Source organism: Carcharhinus amblyrhynchos, chromosome 14 (assembly GCF_965287045.1).
Source record: "Carcharhinus amblyrhynchos chromosome 14, sCarAmb.v2.hapA, whole genome shotgun sequence".
NCBI lineage: Eukaryota > Metazoa > Chordata > Chondrichthyes > Carcharhiniformes > Carcharhinidae > Carcharhinus > Carcharhinus amblyrhynchos.
In genome coordinates, this window is record NC_137337.1 from 52,684,636 (window position 1) to 52,705,188 (window position 20,553).

General features: G+C 43.6%; 1 protein-coding gene across 10 annotated transcripts in view; it reads right to left on the minus strand.

Annotated features, from left to right (window-relative positions):
- akap6 (A kinase (PRKA) anchor protein 6) overlaps positions 1-20,553 on the minus strand; it is a 503,941-nt gene that overhangs the window by 355,070 nt on the left and 128,318 nt on the right. For all 10 annotated transcript variants that reach the window (XM_080202862.1, XM_080202863.1, XM_080202861.1 and 7 more), the window contains one exon: positions 4,209-4,460. In XM_080202862.1, the coding sequence (XP_080058988.1) occupies positions 4,209-4,460 (252 nt within the window). The remainder of the gene's footprint in view (positions 1-4,208; positions 4,461-20,553) is intronic.

The window sequence follows — 20,553 nt, forward strand, 5'->3', positions numbered from 1 at the left end:
ATACTTCAAAAAATGTATCAGGTTTGTTATTTATGCTGTAATAGATCCTTTCCATGTGCAATCTACATGTTAATTCCATTAGCCATGAATTCAAGAGTGATTTTGGTACTGTCTTCCATACTTCCAAAATAACTTTTTTTTGCCTCCACCATCCCAAATGATACAATAAGTCACTTCCATTCAGTTTTGTTCATCAGAGCACCAGAACATCCCAATACAGCAATCTCAGGGTTATGGGGAAAAACACACATATATATCAGAATATCATAGGAAAATATCTGCCCAAAATCTGTGAAGCTTTGGACATGTCCATAAAAGATGCATTGAAGTGCTCTTACCAGATTTGCATTTATTACATATGGGATAGAACACAGAACAAAGAAAATTACAGCGCAGGAACAGGCCCTTCGGCCCTCCAAGCCTACACCAACCATGCTGTCTGACTTAACTAAAACTCCCTACGCTTCCGGGGACCATATCACCATATCCCTCTGTTCCCATCTCATTCATAAGAACATAAGAAATAGGAGCAGGAGTAGGCCATCTAGCCCTCCGAGCCTGCCCCGCCATTCAATAAGATCATGGCTGATGTGAAGTGGATCAGTCCCACTTTCCCACTTTCTCCCCATAACCCTTAATTCCCCTGTCTATCAGAAACCTATCTACCCGTGATCAGTGTAGCATCTTCGTCACTAGCTCAAAAAACTCAATCAAGATCGTGAGACACGACCTCCCCTTCACAAAACCATGTTGTCTTTCACTAATATTACTTATTTCCAAGTGGGAATAAATCCTGTCTTGAAGAATCCTCCCCAATAATTTCCCTACCACTGATGTTAAGTCTCACCAGCTTGTAATTACCTGGATTATTCTTGCTACCCTTCTTAAATAAAGGAACAACATTGACTATTCTCCAGTCCTCTGGGACCTGCCCTGTCGCCAATTAGGATACAAAGATTTCTCTCAAGGCCCGAGCAATTTCCTCCCTTGCCTCTCTAGACTGCACGATAAATTCTGTATAGCTTTGTTTTTGAATAATGAGGTCTGTGCATTACTTTATATTAAGTTAGTTGATACCTGGCATTTATTCTTCTTAGGGCCTCTATGTACCCTTATCTGAGATCTGCAATTCCATTTCCTCACTCCATATATTTCTAAGTTAGTTAGTGGAATCATTTCATTTGATTGGAAAATAATACAACAAACCAAGAAATCAATTTCTTGGACCCAGGTGAGCTCAGTGGAAACCTATACATTTCTTAATCCATTGGGAGAGTTTCAAAGTTTTTACAGGTGCAGATAGAAGGTATTCTTTCCAGATGTATCATAGCTTAGTAAGGCTCCTGCTCTGACCAAAACTGCAAGAAACTATAAAGAGTTGTGAACGTAGCCCAATCCAACACACAAACCAGCCTCCCATCCATCAACTCCGTCTACACTTCTTGCTGCCTCAGAAAAGCAGCCAGAATAATCAAGGACCCCAAGCACCCCAAGCACTCTCTTTCACTTTCTTCAGTTGGGAAAAAGATACAAAAGTCTGAGATCACATACCAACTGACTCAAGAACAGTTTCTTCCCTACTTCCATCAGACTTTTAAATGAATCTACCTTATATTAAGCTGATCTTTCTCTATACCCTAGCAATGACTGTAACACTATACTCTGTGCCCTCTCCTTTCCTTCTCCCCTATGAACAGTATGCTTTGTTTATATAACACAAGAAACAATACTTTTTACTATATTCCAATACATGTGACAATAACAAATAAAATCAAAAGTGACAGATATGATTTCTTATTTGCAAATATCAGGAAAAATCTGTTGAAGGTAAAGCAAGCTTATATTTTAATTGTTCCAATGAGACAAAGTGAAGTCTCTAAGTGTAATTATTCCTTTATCTCTCCACATTGTAAACACCACATCTGATTGGGAAAATAGCATGGTTATAACTTATTAGACTATGAATACAGCTGTCTGATAATTTATATACATTTTTGTCTGTTTCCACGTTTTCAAGTTATTATCTGTTATTACACTAGGCAATTTCACTGTGGAAAATAGAAATACTGGAACAGAAATGGCCCCTCATCGTCTTAACTAATTAATGCCATTTAATTAAGTGTGCAGTGAAATAAATGAGATTTTTTTTAAAAAAAACAAAGATTTGTATGGATACTCAGATCCAGGACAATCAATCATGTGTGCTGAATTTAATTGCAAACTATGAAAGAATTTATTTGAAGTTGAGCAAAATCTCGAGTTTCTGCCCTTTAGTTAGATGCTTCTCAGGTTTCCTTCAAATGTTTAATGTAAATTGTTTCCAATCACTTATCTGATTTAAGACTTGGCAAAGTGATGAAAGTGGAGAAATATATTCTAGATTTGCACTGCAGTATTGAAAATTGTGGTAGTTCACATCTCTTACTTTTGCTTTTTTTATGTTTATTTAAGACAACCATGAAGAATAGATTATTATTTTCTTCATGATTTTTAATTCCAAGGTCAAAAAATAAATAAGGCTAAGTTAATCCAGTATTTATGCATTATATAGCTGAAACAATATGAACATATATTTAAGGAATGGGTTTGGTCAACTCATTAGCTTGATATCAGTAAGTGGGCACACGCTTTTTCATGCGTGCATCTGATTGGGAAAATAGCATGGTTATAACTTATTAGACTATGAATACAGCTGTCTAATAAGTTACATACATTTTTGTCTGTTTCCACATTTTCAAGTTATTATCTGTTATTACACTAGGCAATTTCACTGTGGAAAATAGAAATACTGGAACAGAAATGCGTGCATGAAAAAGTCATCACTATATCACCACTTAGAGAAGGGCACATCAGAGACATCCAACAAGGCTTCTGAAAAGGTGCTCCTATTTTACTAAGCTGATTGCAATCTTTTGAAAGAAGTCACAGTGATAGTGGAATGTGCAAGGTGTAGGGCATGATATTAACAGCTTGCTGTGCCTGTCAATCAGTGTGGTGACCCAGAAACATAGCGTGAGAGGATGGCTTCACTCCCAGAAAGGGTGCAAAGCTCATTAGCATCAGAATGCTTGGATCGCCATATCATTAGCAAGTCTGGCATTGCTGCTTCCCCCCACCTCCGTCTCAGATGCTTCCCACAACCCCAATGCAACGGCATACTGACACAAATCACTACTGGTTGCCAGTGATGAAGAGGTGCTAACTGGGCCCTCATGGTGCAAAATGGCAGATCATGCATTGAATCAATGTTCGAGGTTGTTTGACACCATGATCCATCTACTCTTGCATGTTTATACCCGCGACAGTGCCCTAAACATCAGGGTAGGCTGTGCCAAAAGTGCCTGGAAGCATTCCAGCCAACCTTTATCAGATGTAGCACAGGCGGAGCCCAATTACTACTTCTGTGGGTGAACTGATTCTAAGGATCAAAGTGAAGATTGGGAAATCCTAACCTCACCTATACCATCGGGGAGCTTGAAGCACAATAGGGACTGACTGGTGGCAGTAATGCAAAATGATCAAAAAATCCAGTTACGTGGCATTTCATAATTTCCCTAAAATGTGAAAATTAAAAATGGAAGTGAGGAGACATTTAGCAAACGTTGCTGAGTTGCTGTTACAAGGCTGATTGATAAATTGTTTTGAGTTGTTTGAGATAGACTTTAAGTTTCCAGGTGGTAATTTCCACCTTCCCCACTTGGGCTATTGATGAGTGGAACAGATCCACCAGTTGGTAGAATTCATCTGATTTTCAGCGCAATTAAATAAACAAAGGTGAAAATCAACCGAGTGTTTTTTGTTTTAAGTTGAAATGTAAGTTTGTGCAGGGAAAAGGATTATTATTTAAAGATAGACTATTTTCTTGAGGAGAGCAACTAAACGGATAAATATAATTTCCAAGCCAGTGCTATGACAAGTAATTACTACAATAACATTTACATGATGCATTGACTTGTTATGATGAGGATTAAGTCCCCACATCTGTTGAACATTTTTTTTAGTTGATTAATAGCAAACCTTTCTGACTAGCTCTGTCTCAAATATAGCCATACCCTTTGATCCCAAATAAAATCCAGTACTATCCGCAATAAAACTGTGCGTTAAATCAACTCTAAGGAGAATTAAGTAGCTGAAATTTCCTCCTCTGTAAAGACTAGCCAATCAAATTAATTAAAAATGGTGAGGAATAAAAGCTCGCAATTTCTTACCTCTTTTCTGTCCTCACTAAAAGCCTGAAGAATGTCAGTCTGCCTGGTGTAATTTCCGTTTGAATCCTGAAGACCCTGTAAGATTCTTTCACGAAGCACAAGAACTGATACACGTAGCTGGTGCCACAAAAGTTGAACTGTATGGATGTCCACTAGGATATTGACTGAGTAGGAAAGAAGCTTCAGTGAAATTTCAGTCTCTAACAGGGCGTGGATCAGCTCCACATGATCTGAAATATCTTCACAAATATCCTGCAGAGAAAAAAGGAAGATAACTTACAGAATCAATCACATCGTCAATAGTGGGGCCCTAATTATTTTCTCATACACCTTTCTCTTTTAGGTACACTTGTGTGATTGCAGCAAGGAAAAGATTGTCATAAATCTTTTGCGAATTTGTAGCTAGATAGGGTGCAGAGGACTTTACGTTTCTGCAGTGCCTTTGCCGCCAGTTGTTTGAATCTTGTACAATTAATTAGTGCTGCAGTTATAATTTTGCATTTTTCCTGGATCGCCTAATCTGTTGGAATGTTGACCTTTTTTGTCCTTGTAAATATTCTCCATTGTTCTAACATGTCAAATGGTTTGGCATGATGCTTACATAATAGAGCAACACAGTGTTTGTTCCCGGGCCTGCTTCTCAGAATTTTCAAATATTAAATTTAAGGAACTAGAAGAAATTAAATTATTTTTAGAATTTGTATTTCAGGGTTAACAAAATGGAGAACCAGTTTTCTGTGTATGCATGAAAGACTATGGGCAGAGATTTCCTGTAAACTACTATATTGAAGTTTATTAGCATTGTTTCACTTGTAATATTATTTAAAGAAAACCTTTTTTGCTGGAAGCACATGCAGATGATGATATGAACCACTTCACTGGTAAACTTAGTTTACAAAAACTGATAGAATTATTGACCTTCAGGTGATGAAGATACTTGAAAATCTAAGTGCATCCAGGTGTACAGATTAAACAAGACTGATCAAATTTTCACAATTACACAAGCACAGAGAACTAAAATTATAACCAATTTGATTGTTATTAAATGAAAAATGGCCAACACTAAGATCGCTGGACAGGAAGATTATACATCACTGATACAATAACATACTATTGCACTCCAATGTGGAGTGCCATAAGTGTAGACAAAGGTCATGGGTGGAAGAGGGAACTCACAATGTTAAAATGGCGGCGTGGACTCGTTGGGCCGAAGGACCTGTTTCCTGTGCTGTGTTGTTCTTTGTTCTTTATTAACAAGCTAAGCAGCTTACTTACACTTCATTTATTTATTTTATTTATTAATGTCACAAGTAGGCTTACGTTAACACTCCAATGAAGTTACTGTGAAAATTCCCTAGTCACCACACTCTAGCAGCGGTTCAGGCACATTGAGGGAGAATTTAGCATGGCCATTGCAGCTAATCAGCACATCTTCCGGAACTGTGGGAGGAAAACAGAGCACCAGGAGGAAACCCACACAGAAAGGACGAGCGAGCAAACTCCACACAGATACTGACCCAAGCCAGGGATTGAACCCCGGTCCCTGGCGCTGTGAGGCAGCAGTGCTAACCACTGTGCCACCGTGCTGCCCTCGTTCAGATTCATTTGTAAAATGCATTTTCCACCCTTTTTGTCAGACTTCCATGCTGAAGCATTGCATTAGCTTATTTTCACCTCAATTGAAGAATTTAATGTAACTCCTCGAAACAGCAACAATCTTCTTGAAGATAAGATCCAGTGCAATCCATTTCCATGCAAACTTAAATTTAAATCCTTCCACTGACGACACAAAAACATATTTTTCTTCCTTGCTGCCCCATTATTTAAGCAAAGTTACAAATAACTTGTAAATTCAAACTTAAATTCTATATCCAAATCATCACATCCTACAGGAACATAATAATGGAAAAAGCTATTTTTCTTCAAATGATTTCTTCAACCCAATCTTCCCTCTTTCAGCTACTATCCTGACCATAGTTCAATGAGTCCTAATAACTATCATCTGTCTTCACCAGGAAACTTAGATAGCTAATTCCACATTCCAACACTCCCAGGTTTCCCTTTGCAAAAATATATTTTATACATAAAATATCTAAAAGAACATTACAAAGTGGTCTTTACAGAAAATTTTCAAATTCTCTACACAGATCATGATGCATTCTGAGTTGCTTCATACAATTGTGATTCATGTACCATTTACTGTATACATTCATACAGCCGGAGAGACTCAACATAGTGTCCATCTATTGGTGTACCAAGGCTGACAGGCCTTAGAGAGCGACCTTTGCCCATTGTCCCTCTATGATGGCTGTCCCAAACTTTAACACATCCCTCACATAGTCCTGGAATGTGCCAGTCTGCAACACCAGTCATGGACATTCCTTTGCACTGGGTGGCCAACAAATTTCAGACAGACCTAAGAGCATCTTTCACCGAGGTGATGATCCTCCAACTGCAGCTCATATTTGACATGGTGTGCATTCCTGGAACAGCCCTTAGAGCACAGAGTCCTGTGTCACAGAACTGCTCAGGATGAACCTCAAAAAACTACTACATCTCTTCCCACACTCTCTTTGCAAAGTCACATTCCAGAGGAGGTAAACAACAGTCATAAGAACATAAGAAATAGGAGCAGGAGTAGGCCATCTAGCCCTTCGAGCCTGCCCCGCCATTCAATAAGATCATGGCTGATCTGAAGTGGCTCAGTTCCACTTTCCCGTCTCTTCCACACCGCAGCCACTTTGAGGGTAATGTTCAGAGAAGGTGAGACTCTGGACATGTAGGAAGGATCAGATGGGTAGGGCCTTTCTCACCACCAGCCAAGATATGTTCTTGGTGCTTGTCTGAATATTCTGGCAATGAGGTATTTCAGTAAATGACTTTGATAGTCTTCTCAGGAAACTGTCTGACAGGATCGACCATCTTCTTTTCCTACAGGGTTTCTTGGACATTCTCCGCAGGTCACTGCCTGATGGAATTGTGGTCAAATGTGAATCTCTGCATAAATTGTTCTAGGAGGATAGGTGTTGCCACATAGTCCAACTCTGAATAGCCTGAATTCTGTGGCAATGTGGCATCACTGTAGGGGGAGAGTTTGCAGGAACATCAACACCTAGTGACACTCGCCTGCATACCGAGGGTCTAGGCATAGCTTGATGCAGCCACACATGCAAGTGGCCAATAGGATGAGGGCAATATTGTTCATGGTTTTTCTTCCTTTATTTAGATGTTTGTACATCATGTCTTTTGTGAACATGGTCCATTTTTGATCTCCATTTAAAGTGGAAGATAGCTTGAGTGATCACCTCAGTGCAGGAGTATGCAATGGGCCAGTCCTGTGCCACCCATTGAGAATGCCTCAAACCTGATGAGCAGATTCTTTGCCACAATGGGGAGGGAGCTTCATTCCCACACGCCAAGTTTTTGCTTTTACCATAGTGACTCACTCTTTCCAGTTTCTAGCAAGTACCCTGGTCCCTCCAAACCACATGGCCAGCACCTTCAGTCAATCTGACTTGACAGTGTAGGTAACAAAGGCTTGGTTATCCAGTTCCCAAACAAAATAAGAACATAAGAACTAGAAGCAGGAGTAGCCCATCTCGCCCCTCAAGCCTGCTCCGCCTTTCAATAAGATCATGGCTGATCTTTTTGTGAACTCAGCTCCACTTACCCGCCAGCTCACCATAATCCTTAATTCCTTTACTGTTCAAAAATTTATCTATCCTTGCCTCAAAAACATTCAATGAGGTAGCCTCAACTGCTTCACTGGGCAGGGAATTCCACAGATTCACAACCCTTTGTATGAAGAAGTTCCTCCTCAACTCAGTCCTAAATCTGCTTCCCCTTATTTTGAGGCTATGCCCCCTAGTTCTAGTTTCATCCACCAGTGAAAACAACTTCGCTGCTTCTATCTTATCTATTCCCTTCATATCTTTATATGTTTCTGTAAGATCTCCCTTTATTCCTCTGAATTCCAATGAGTATAGCCCCAGTCTACTCAGTCTCTCCTCATAAGCCAATCCTCTCAACTCCGGAATCAACCTAGTGAATCTCCTCTGCACTCCCTCCAATGCCAGTATATCCTTCCTCAAGTAAGGAGACCAAAACTGTACGCAGTACTCTAGGTATGGCCTCACCAGCACCTTATACAGCTGCAACATAATCTCGCTGTTTTTAAACTCCATCCCTCTAGCAATGAAGGACAACACTCCATTTTCCTTCTTACTTACCTGCCGCACCTGCAAACCAACTTCTTGAGATTCCTGCACAAGGACACCCAGGTCCCTCTGCACAGCAGCATGCTGCAATTTTTAACCATTTAAATAATAGTCCATTTTGCTGTTATTTCTACCAAAATGGATGACCTCACCTTTACCAACATTGTACTCCATCTGCCAGAGCCTCACCTACTCACTTAGATTATCTATATCTCTTTGCAGATTTACAGCATCTTCTGCACACTTTGCTCTACCACCCATCTTAGTGTCATCCACGAATTTTGACACACTACAATTCCAAATCATCTATGCAAATCATAAACAATTGCGGTCCCAACACTGATCCCTGAGGCACACCACGAGTCACTGATTGCCAACCAGAAAAACACCCATTTATCCCCAATCTTTGCTCTCTGTTAGTTAACGAATCCTCTATCCAAGCTAATACATTACCCATAACACTGTGTACCTTTATCTTATGTAGCAGTCTTTGGTGTGGCAACTTGTCAAATGCCTTCTGGAAATCCAGACACACCACATCCACAGGTTCCCCGTTGTCTACTGCACATGTAATGTCTTCAAAGAATTCCACCAAATTAGTCAAACATGACCTTTCCTTCATGAACCCATGCTGCATCTTACCAATGGGACAATTCATATCCAAATATCTCGCTATTCCTTCCTTGATGATAGAATCAAGCATTTTCCCTACTCCTGAAGTTAAGCTAACTAGCCTGTAGTTACCTGCCTTTTGTCTGCCTCCTTTTTTAAAGAGTGGCGTCACATTTGCTGTTTTCCAATCTGCAGGAACCACCCCTGAGTCAGCGAATTTTGGTAAATTACAACAAATACATTTGCTATTTCTCCCACCATCTCTTTTAGTACCCTGGGATGCATTCCATCAGGATCAGGAGACTTGTCTACCTTCAGCCCCATTAACATGCCCAACACTACCTCTTTCCCGATAATGACAGTTTCTAGGTTCGGCATGTTATATTTGTGTCTTGCACTGTGGAGACCAACACAAAATACCTTGTTCAATGCCTTAGCCATTAGGATGGAGTTTAATGCGGAGAAGTGTGAGGCAATTCATTTCGGTAGGAGTAACAGATGTGTTCAGTATAGGGCTAACGGGAGGACTTTGAATAGTGTGGAGGAGCAGAGGGATCTAGGTGTATGTGTACATAGATCCCTGAAAGTTGGGAATCAAGTAGGTAAGGTAGTTAAGAAGGCATACGGTGTCTTGGCGTTTATTGGTAGGGGGATTGAATTTAGGAGTCGCAGCATCATGTTGCAACTGTACACAACTCTGGTGTGGCCGCACTTGGAGTACTGTGTGCAGTTCTGGTCCCCACATTACAGGAAGGATGTGGAGGCTTTGGAGAGGGTGCTGAGGAGGTTTACCAGGATGTTGCCTGGTATGGAGGGGAGGTCATATGAGGAGAGACTGAGGGATTTGGGATTGTTTTCGCTGGAAAGAAGGAGGCTAAGAGGGGATCTTATTGAAACATATAAGATGATTAGAGGTTTAGATAGGGTGGATAGTGATAGCCTTTTTCCTCGGATGGAGAATGCTAGCACGAGGGGGCATGGCTTTAAATTAAGGGGTGGTAGTTATAGGACGGATGTCAGGGGTAGGTTCTTTACCCAGAGGGTGGTGAGGGATTGGAATGCCCTGCCTGCTGCGGTTGTAAATGCGCCTAGTTTGGGGGCGTTTAAGAGATCTGTGGATAGGTTTATGGACGAAAAGGGATTGGTTTAGATTAGTGGGTCAGTGTTTTTTTTAAAAAAAACTGGTCGGTGCAACATCATGGGCCGAAGGGCCTGTTCTGCGCTGTAATGTTCTATGTTCTATGTTCTATGCCCCTTCTTGTCCTCTAAAGGACCAATGTTTACTTTAGCCACTGTTATTCATTTTATATATTTGTAGAAACTTTTGCTGTCTGTTTTTATAGTCTGAGCTAGTTTTCTCTCATAATCCATCTTATCCATATCTTTTCTCATGGCTTTTTGCTGACCTTTAAAGATTTTTCAATTCTCTATGTTACCACTAATCTTCGTCACTTGGTATGCATTTCTTTTCAGTTTGATTCCCTCCTTTACTTCCTTAGATATTCATGGCTGATTATGTCTTTTTCTACAGTCCTTCCTTATCACTGATATATACTTCTGCTGAGCGCTGCAAAAGGTCACTTTGAAAGTCCTCCACTGTTCCTCAATTGTCCCACCATAAAGTTTTTGCTCCCAGTCTACCTTAGCCAACATCCCCCTCATCCCTTTATAGTTCCCTTTGTTTAAGCACAAGACTCTGGTATTGGATTTTACCTTCTCATGCTTCATCTGTATTTTAAATTCAACCATACTGTGATCACTTCTTCCAAGAGGATCCCTAACTGCAAGATCATTAATTATTCCTGTCTGGTTACATAGGACCAGATCTAGGATAGCTTGCTCCCTTGTCAATTCCATTACATACTGTTTAAGGAAGCTATCACAGATACCTTCCATGAACTCCTCCTTGACCAACCTGGTTTGACCAATCGATATATAGATTAAAATTCCCCATGATAATTGCTGTATAGCCTTGATCTTGCTTCAACATACCTTGGCTCTCAAGGCCAGTTCAAACTGGTCGCAGACACTCATCAGTCTGCATACCAACAATGGAACTGAGCAGAAGATGATGACATTGTCTGTGGCATAGGGGCGGCATGGTGGCACAGTGGTTAGCACTGCTGCCTCACAGCGCCAGGGACCCAGGTTCAATTTCCGGCTTGGGTCACTGTGTGGAGTTTGCACATTCACCTCATGTCTGTGTGGGTTTCCTCCGGGTGTTCCGGTTTTCTCCCACATTCCAAAGATGTGCAGCTAGGTTGATTGGCTATTCTAAATTGCCCGTTAGTGTCAGGGGGTCAGTAGGGTAAATAAGTAGGGGCATGGGGATAAAGTCTGGGTGGAATTGTGGTTGGTGCAGACTTGATATTTCAAATGGCCTCCTTCTGCACTGTTGGGATTTTATGATTGTCCATGTACAGGGAGGCTTTAATCCGAATATCTCTACTGCCTGGGATTGTCACTCTTTATAGAATCCCTACAGTGCAGAAGGAGGCCATTCAGCCCATCGAGTCTGCACCAACCACAATCTCACCCAGGCCCTATTCCCGCAACTCCACATATTTACCCTGTTAATGCCCTGACAGTAGGGTCAATTTGCATGGCCAATCAACCAAACCACACATTGTTGGACTGTGGGAAGAAACTGGAGCATCTGGAGGAAACCCACGCAGACACGGGGAGAATGTGCAAACACCCCACAGACAGTAACCTAAGGCCGGAATTGAACATGGGTCCCTGGCACCGTAAGGCAGTAGTGCTAACCACTGTGCCCAAACCTTTCTTGATAGTCTCAGCAAAGTCTCTATACAATATATGAATAGGATGGGACCGAGAGGGCAGCATTGCCTGACTCCAGGTTTGATTGAAAAGTTTTCTGATTGCCACCCATTGATTGAAACTGTGCCATTTATGTTTGTGAGAGCAGCTTGATTCAATCATGGATTCCCTCCCCAAATCCCATTTTGGAGAGCACATTCATCATGTATGTATGTGATATCCTGTCAAAGGCCATTTGTCTCCTGGTCCAGGCTGATGAGGTGGGTGTCCACCCACCCACCCATCCCTCCTCCCCCATAACATTGAGTAGCATGAAGCAATCAGAGATCTTCCTGCTGAGTATAGTGCAGCTCAGGTCAGGGTGAATCACTAACAATACAGCAAGCCTGACCCAACTGAACAGAATTTACAATCCACATTTGTGAAGTGAGTTACAAGTGAAATGGGTCGCTTATTCCCACTTTTCTCCCTTTCCCTCTTCCTGATATCTTTCTTCATGGATTCAGACATGCTGCCAGCCAAAAGCACACTTTCATACACTTCGAGCCAGCCTGGACTGCTCCAGTCCCACAGACCCAAATACAACTCAGCCAGTAAACCAGTGCTTCCTGCACTTTTTCCTCTTCTTGAAGAACTCAAGGACCTTAGTCAGTTCATCCAGAGTTAGCAGTTTGTCCAAATTCTCCTGTGTAATGCCATCCAAGATCTCTGTGCTAGCAGACAAGAAGGGCTGGGAGGCAATGCTGTCTCTGAGTTTCACCACATGTAATCCAGGATAAAAAGGTTTGCTGAAATTCAAAATATCAGACTGATGACTTTCCTGAGCCATCTTCATCCTTCACAGAGTTCCTGTTGTGCGAGCATTTCTCATCCTGCTCATCCAATTTAAACATAAACTGCTGGAACAACAACCTTACGCAACATTAGAAAACATTGAAATTTTAAGTGTTACAGGGTCAAGAATCAATTTAAATGGCTGAGTGCGATATAACTGGGTAGAATGATCTGAAGATCAGAGGGGAGAATGTGTAGCCTAATTTCTCAGCAATCTGTCTGCTGCAGTACTGCAGCAGAAACGTTCTTTCTCAACTATATAAAACCTTGGTTAGGCCACATTTGGAGTACTGCGTGCAGTTCTGTTCACCACCCTCCCAGAAGGATGTGGAAAATCTGGACAGAGCGCAAAGAAGGTTCACCAGAATGTTGCCTGGTCTTGAGGGTGTTGAGGAAAGGTTGAATAAACTAGGATTGTTTTCACTGAAAAGATGGAGGCTGAGGGTAGACCTGATAGAAATCTACAAAATTATGAGAAGCTTACACAGGGTGGATAGTCAAACGCTTTTTCCTAGGGTAGAATTGTCAATTACAAGGGGACACAGGTTCAAGGTGAGAGGGGGAAAGTTTAAGACAGATGTGCAGGGGAAGTTTTTCACACAGGTATATGCCTGGAGCACACTGCCAGAGGAGGTGGTGGAAGCAAGCACATTAGCAACATTTAAGGGGCATCTGGATGGGTAGATGAATAGAGAGGAAATAGAGTGATATGCATCGAGTAAGGACAGAGGCTTTTTTTAGTTTTGTTTGGGCATCATGATCAGCATGGGCTTGGTGGGTCTAAGAGCCTGTTCATGTACTATATTGTTCTTCGTTCTTTGTTCCACAGGGTGGACTCTGGACTGGAAGATGATATTGGATGCCTCTGAGGCAAAAAGCAAAGTTTGCTATCTCTTCATCTTTTAGAGATCTCCTTGGCATCAAACCCCATCAACTACAGCCAGAGCAGATCATCCATGTTTTTCTGGAGTCAAGAGTCAACTTTGTTCCTTTTGAGCCTTCTGAATATTTCTGAGGATGAAAAACCTTGAGATTTTTGCACTGATTGCTTCTCACCAGTATATCAGCACGCAAAAAAGAGTTTAATCATTCTACAACATTTGGAATCCATTTAGAGTTCCTCAGTATTTTCTGTGGACAGAAGTTTCATGTTCAGCTTCCATGTCCCCTGCAACCCTCTGTCTTCCTGTAAGTAACAGTCGTCCAGGAGGAGACAGTGATTAGAGAACAACCCTGATCTGATGTCACTGGATCAGACTATGAATGATAGGACACTAACAGAAAGTCTATATAGATGTAATCATCTGGCGAGGTGTGTTGACACTGCATTCCATCTGCAGAGTTGTTGAAGACGTTGTGTTCTAGACATCTTTTACTTCTCCATCAGGAGTCTGAATAAAAACATGGAAATATAGGAAATAGGAGTAGGAGGAGGTTGCTTGGCCCTTTGAGCCTTCCCACCATTCATTATGATCATGGCTGACCATCCAACTCAATATCCTGATCCCTCCTTCCTCCCTTATCCTTTGATCCCCTTCACCCCAAGAGCTCTATCTAACTGCTTCTTGAAAATTCTCCAACTCGCTCACCCCGCTACCAGCAGGAAGGGAGAATTTGGCACATAGCCAAGTCTTCATTAACTGCACTGGCACCAGAGAATCGCAGCCATGGGCAAGGTCAGAAAATTCTGGCCACCTTGTTTTGGCCTCAACTGCTTTCTGTGGTAGTGAATTCCACACACTCACCACTCTCTGGGTGAAGAAATTTCTTCTCATATATTACCTCTGGTTCTTTACTCCCCCACAATCAGGAACATCCTTCATTCATCTAGCCTATTAGAATTTTATAGGTTTCTATGAGATCCTCCCTCAGTCTTCTCATCTCCAGTGAATATAATCCCAAATGACTCAATCTCTCCTCACACATCAGTCTCACCATCTCAGGAATCAGTCTGATAAGACTTTGCTGCACTCCTTCTAGAACAAGAACCTTCTCCGCAGATAAAAAGACCAAAACTGCACACCGTTTTCCAGGTGTGGCCTCACCAAGGCTCTGCACAATTGCACAAAGACATTTCTGCTCCAGTACTCTAATCCTCTTGCTATGAAGACCAACATACCATGTGTCTTCTTTATCCATTGCTGCACCTTCAGATACTGATGTATAGGGACTCCCAGGTCCAGTTGCACATTCCCCTCTTTCAAGTTATAGCCAGATAATAATCTGCCTTTCTACTTTTGATACAAATGTGGATAACCTCACATTTATCCACATTATCCTGTATCTGCCATGCATTTGCTCACTTAACCAGCTTGTCCAAATCACACAGAAGCATCTCCACATCCTCCTTACAGCTCACCCTCCCACCCAGGTTTGTGAGTGTGGTGTCCAGGCTGCTGTCAGAAGTATATGGGCATACCCATACGACATCCAGTCGCTCACTTTGGGCAGTGACTGCAATTGCACAATTGATTGTTCAGCTGCATCAACTGTGCAATTGCAGTTACCACCCAGAGAGCGACCTGGATGTCGTCAGCAGTAGTGGAGCTGCTGAAGGATGACCAGTCACTCGCTGTTTTGAGCCAGGCAAATCCATTAATTAACCAGAGTGTAGCCTAACCTTACACTCCCAGGAATGCCCATATATCAGGTGCAACCATCTGGAAAAAGCATTCTGAGTTTCCTACCACCTGAATCCTGCATTTTTTATTCTCTACAATATTTAGGTTGATGTAACTGTCTAGTGTAGACTGTAGAGAAGGAGAAAGAATTTGCATTTAAAATGTCTTCTATAATCTCACAGCATGCCAAAAATTTCACAGCCATTGAAGTATGTAAGTATTTGAAGTGTAGGCACTTGTTGTGATGCAGGAAAACATTGCAAAAATTTTGTGCAATAAGGTCCAACAAATTGCAATGTGATAACTGAACAGGTATGTTTTTTGTAAGTGATTATGGTTGAGAGATAATTGTTAGTCAGGAAACTAGAGGAACCCCATAATCTCCTTTGTGTATTGCCTTAGAATCTTTTACACCGACCTGAGGGAGCATGTGGGGCCTTGGTTTAATGTTACATCCAAAAATAAGGCACCTATATCCACTCTCTCCCTCCATGCTGCAATGAAGCTTCAGCCTAGATTGTGGAAGGGATTCTCTGACCTCGCCACGCTGTTAGAGATTGCACCAATGCTGGAGGTTAGTGTGCGAGCCTTAAAATCTGTTTTGTGCCCAGCACCAAACCATTTGCAATTCTCCCAGGCCATTTCTGATGATGCAAACCAGCTTGCGTCCATTCTTGCCCAGAAAGGCATGAGGGAGATTGATTGTATTTGAATATCATTAGCAAAATCAGCATGTAACCACCCCCCTAACAGAATGCACGCAAAGTCACAACCGCGTGAATCACGACTGCTCTTATAAAGTGTGGTTCCGGCACAGCAGTTGTGAGCGAGCGTGGAGAAGTGAATACCACTGTGCACCAACCTCCAGGGAGCAAGGTAGTGGCTCAGCTGCTGCCATCATGTGCAGTGGGCATGGGTGTAGACAGGGAGGGACTAAGGCTCCGTGGTTTAGCGCAGATATCTCATCCCAGGCCCAACAAACAGTCACAAGCACCTGGTGGCAATCAAAGGAGCTTGGCAGGTATTAACACAGCTCTGTAAACCGCATGAGCTCTGAAATGCTCCCTGTCATCCATCACATGGAAGTTGGGAGGGCGCCTCCTGACTGTCTGAGCTGGATTCCATGTCTGGAAAGCAGTTTGTACCAGGTGGGTATACGTAGCTTTATACTGCAAGGATTCCTCATTGTGAATCTTCCCAGAGCCTGGAAAGGCTGTCCACTCTGAGTGAGTGCCAGAGCACTGAGTCTAGTCTGCCTCATGCTGTTGCCAATGGCCTGTGGTATCACAGTCCATATCTGGCAGGGAGACCATCGGGGGGATCTGCACCACACCAACAACCACACAACTGCACTGGGAGTGCTGAAGACTCCATGCCTCATCATGCGAAAGGAGTCTACAGCCATGTGGGAGGCCACTGATGACCATTAGGGGCATGGGCAGTGCTTGTGGCCAGTGAGACAATGATGGTCAGAGGCCACAACAGGAAAACAGAGGTTGGGTCAGGATCCAGCCACACATCTACCTGAAGGGGAGCCCAAGGGGGAGAGCAGAAGCTGACAGAGGAGGAGACCCTGCAGGATATGCATGTCCTTCCATGAGCTGCCAGATGTCATGTGCCACTGAAGGCTCTGCCTCAGTAAGGAGACAGACAACTCCTGTACCACGTCCTGGTGGACCTGCCAATTCACAGGTGAGGAAGACCCCCGCTCCTGGTGGCAGTGAAGGTGAAGGCTGCACTGAACTTACAAGCCACCAATACATTCCAGGGCTCGAATGAGTACCTGAATGGCAGTCATCAACTCACAAGTGCATCTAGAAGGTAACAGATACCCTGCATGCCCAGGCAGGACAGTATATCCATTATGTCCTGGGCCAGGACCATCTTGAGACCTGGATTGCAGGCTTTACTGCCATCACCGGCATTTGACAGATACAGGGGACTATACACACTTTGCTCATCACCCTGTGAGCTCTATGGAATCAAGGAGTGCCCTTTATAAACAGGAAAGGGTTACACTCCTTAAACATGCAGATCGTGTGCGACCACTTTGCTAACATCCTAGAGATGTACGCTCGCTACCTGGGGAGTGTGCATGACAGTTGGATCCCAGATTGCCAGGATGGTTTGTGGGGACAAGGGCTACCTGCTGAGGTTGTAGCTGATGATGCCAGTGTGGAGGGGTCAGAAACTGATGTGGAAACCTCTTACAATGAGGCCCACACTGCCACCCAGTCCCTCATCGAGCAATATGTCAAGCTCCTGAAGATTTGGTTCATTGCTAGATCGCTCTGGCAGTGGCCTCCATTACAGCCCCTGAGGGTCTCCTGCATCATGACGGTTTACTGTGTGCTCCACACGCAGTGGGACAACACCCTGGAGCAGGAGGAGGACCAGGAGAGTGTGAAAAACAAGGCTGGTGAGGAGCCAGAGGATTGGGGACCAGCAGTGGCAGTAAGGTCCCAATGGTACAGGAGGACCAGGAAGGACCCCAACACTGCCATGTACAACAATTAGGAGAGTGGGGTACCATAACTCCGATCCCCACTAAAGATCCCACCCCCACATGGGTTCACTGACATCACCCCAGGGTGATGGGCCTGGGTTGGCCATGCCAGTGATTTACCCAGGCAGCAGGGTGATGGTGACTCACTGTGATGTCACCCTGGTGCTTCCTTTGCCTGATTCCTGCCTGTCTTCTGACTGCGCACAGACTCCTGGACCCACGTCTGAGTGAAGGTTGGGGCCATCAGCGTGTGGTCCGATGCTCCGAAGCTAAGGGGGGTGTTTGGCGGGGGAAGCCCAGAAGATTGCAGACTGGTGAGTTGCATGTCAGCAGTGAGGGCATTGTTCACAAAGATTCAGAAAGGGGCGTGTGGCCCCACTTGGTGAGGGAGGGGGTTAATTTGGGATGGAATGCATGGCTTTCAACACCAGGTTAAAGTCCAACAGGTCTATTTGGTAGCAAACACCACAGATAGTGTGACATGAACCCAAACAACTGCACAACATCAAACAGACCATTGTCCGCAGCAAACTACCCAGCCTTCGGGAGAACAGTGACCACAACACCACACAAACCTGCCACAGCAACCTCTGCAAGATGTGCCGGAACATCGACACGGATGCCATCATCTCATGTGAGAACACCATCCACCAGGTACATGGTACATACTCTTGCAACTCGGCCAATGTTGTCTATCTGATACGTTGCAGGAAAGGATGTCCTGAGGCATGGTACATTGGGGAGACCATGCAGATGCTACAACAACGGATGAATGAACACCATTCGACAATCACCAGGCAAGACTGTTCTCTTCCTGTTTGGGAACACTTCAGCGGTCACATGCATTCAGCCTCTGATCTTTGGGTGAGTGTTCTCCAAGGCAGTCTTCACGACACACAACAACACAGAGTTGCTGAGCAGAAACTGATAGCCAAGTTCCGCACACATGAGGACAGCCTCAACTGGGATCTTGGGTTCATGTCACACTATCTGTAATCCCCACGACTTGACTGGACTTGCAAAATCTCACTAATTGTCTTGTCAATCTCACTAATTGTGTTGTCTGGAGACAACATACATTTCTTTAACCTGTGCTTAATGCTCTCTCCACTCACATTATCTGTAGCTTTAAGACTTGATTACCTGTAAAGACTTGCATTCCAATCATTATTTTGTAAATTGAGATTGTGTCTTTACATGTCCTGTTTGTGAACAGAACTCTCACTTACCTGATGAAGAGGCAGCACTTTAGGTTTTAGGATGTGGGACAGGAGTTTCAGGGGGATCAGTGGGGTCGGTCTGCACACATTGGGTATCAGGAGTCTGGGACAGCACTGGGGTTGATTCACCTCAGGTCCATTCGTACACACTCGGCTGAGCACTGGGAGAATCCAGAGATATGGTACAGGTGCTGGTACATGGAATTCACACAATGTCAGTGGTAGTTATCGTCGGTGTAGACTCAATGGGCAGAAGGGCCTCCCCCGCGCTGTATGGTGTTCCATACCTCTACAGGTATGATAGGGTATAAAGCTCCCTGCGAGAGATGGGTCACAAGTAAAGGAGTCACAGCTGTGGAATGCAATAATCTTTCATTGTTATTATTTACAGTGCATTCTATCCCTAACTACAGAGTCCACCTTCATCCATATCCGCTTGGTGACCCGAAAACTTCTTCATTTTACAGGGCCTGTCACTATGCCTAAATGACCTTCCAGGATGGACATCAGAGGGAGAGTTGCTCAGCTGGGTTCTGCACCCCGTGGCCTTTGATGCCCTTGACAGGGAATCTGTAGGGAATGGCTTACTTTTCGGTATCACAGATGCAGCCGTGGCACCCAGTACAGCCCTCTGGGCTGCTGCAGAGATTTAAGGAGGATGTTGGGGAGTCGGAAGCTGGATGCCGCAAGTGGGTTGAGGTGGATATTCGAGGTGTGACAGATGGGACTGATGCCAGGACGAGCTGGATGGGCACTCACTCTCGCAGCTCAAATGAGATCATTCATCTTCTGGCACTGGGTCCTGGTCCTCAGTGACAGGCTGCGGACACTGACTGCCATGGCTACCATATCCCAGGCCATATTAGACTCCCTGTTCCTGCGTCGTCTTCCTTCCCAAGGGGTACAGGATGGCCCAATTCAGCTCCATGGTATCCAGCAGTCATCCGAGTTCTCCCTTGGTGAAACGTGGTGCCATCTTCCTGGCATGACCAGCTATGAGTGCATCATTTGTGTTTAAACACTGCTCCCCCTGGCTAAAAGCGCACAACTATGGCTACTTCGGGTGATTCACGTGCCTGGAGCCTCCACCATAGTGTGATTCATGTGGAGGCTCAGTACACTGTCGGTGAACTGCAGTGCGGAACACGCTGAAGAGACCAGCTCAGATCACTCCATCATTTTCACCATTATGACACTGAGAATTTCACCCTGTATGATCAAAGCTCTGGAGCAGAGTTTGCTGCCAGGCTGTCTGGTTCAAATTCTTACAGTTTCTAATGAAGCATTGCCCAAAACATCCCTAAATCAAAAAAAAAGATAGCTGGCCACTTTATACTGCTCACAGTATAAAATCATAACATTCATTCATCCAACAAGTCCATATGCACATTCCTCAAAGTGAAAATATCCAACACTATTTACATTTATGTTTCTGAAAGTCTTTCTGAAAGTGTTTCAGTACTTACCTAACAATTTTTACTTTTTGCTGAGCTACTGCAGAAAGCTGAGTTTGGTGATTAGCAATGTAATGTTGCACTAGCAACAATTTCCCAG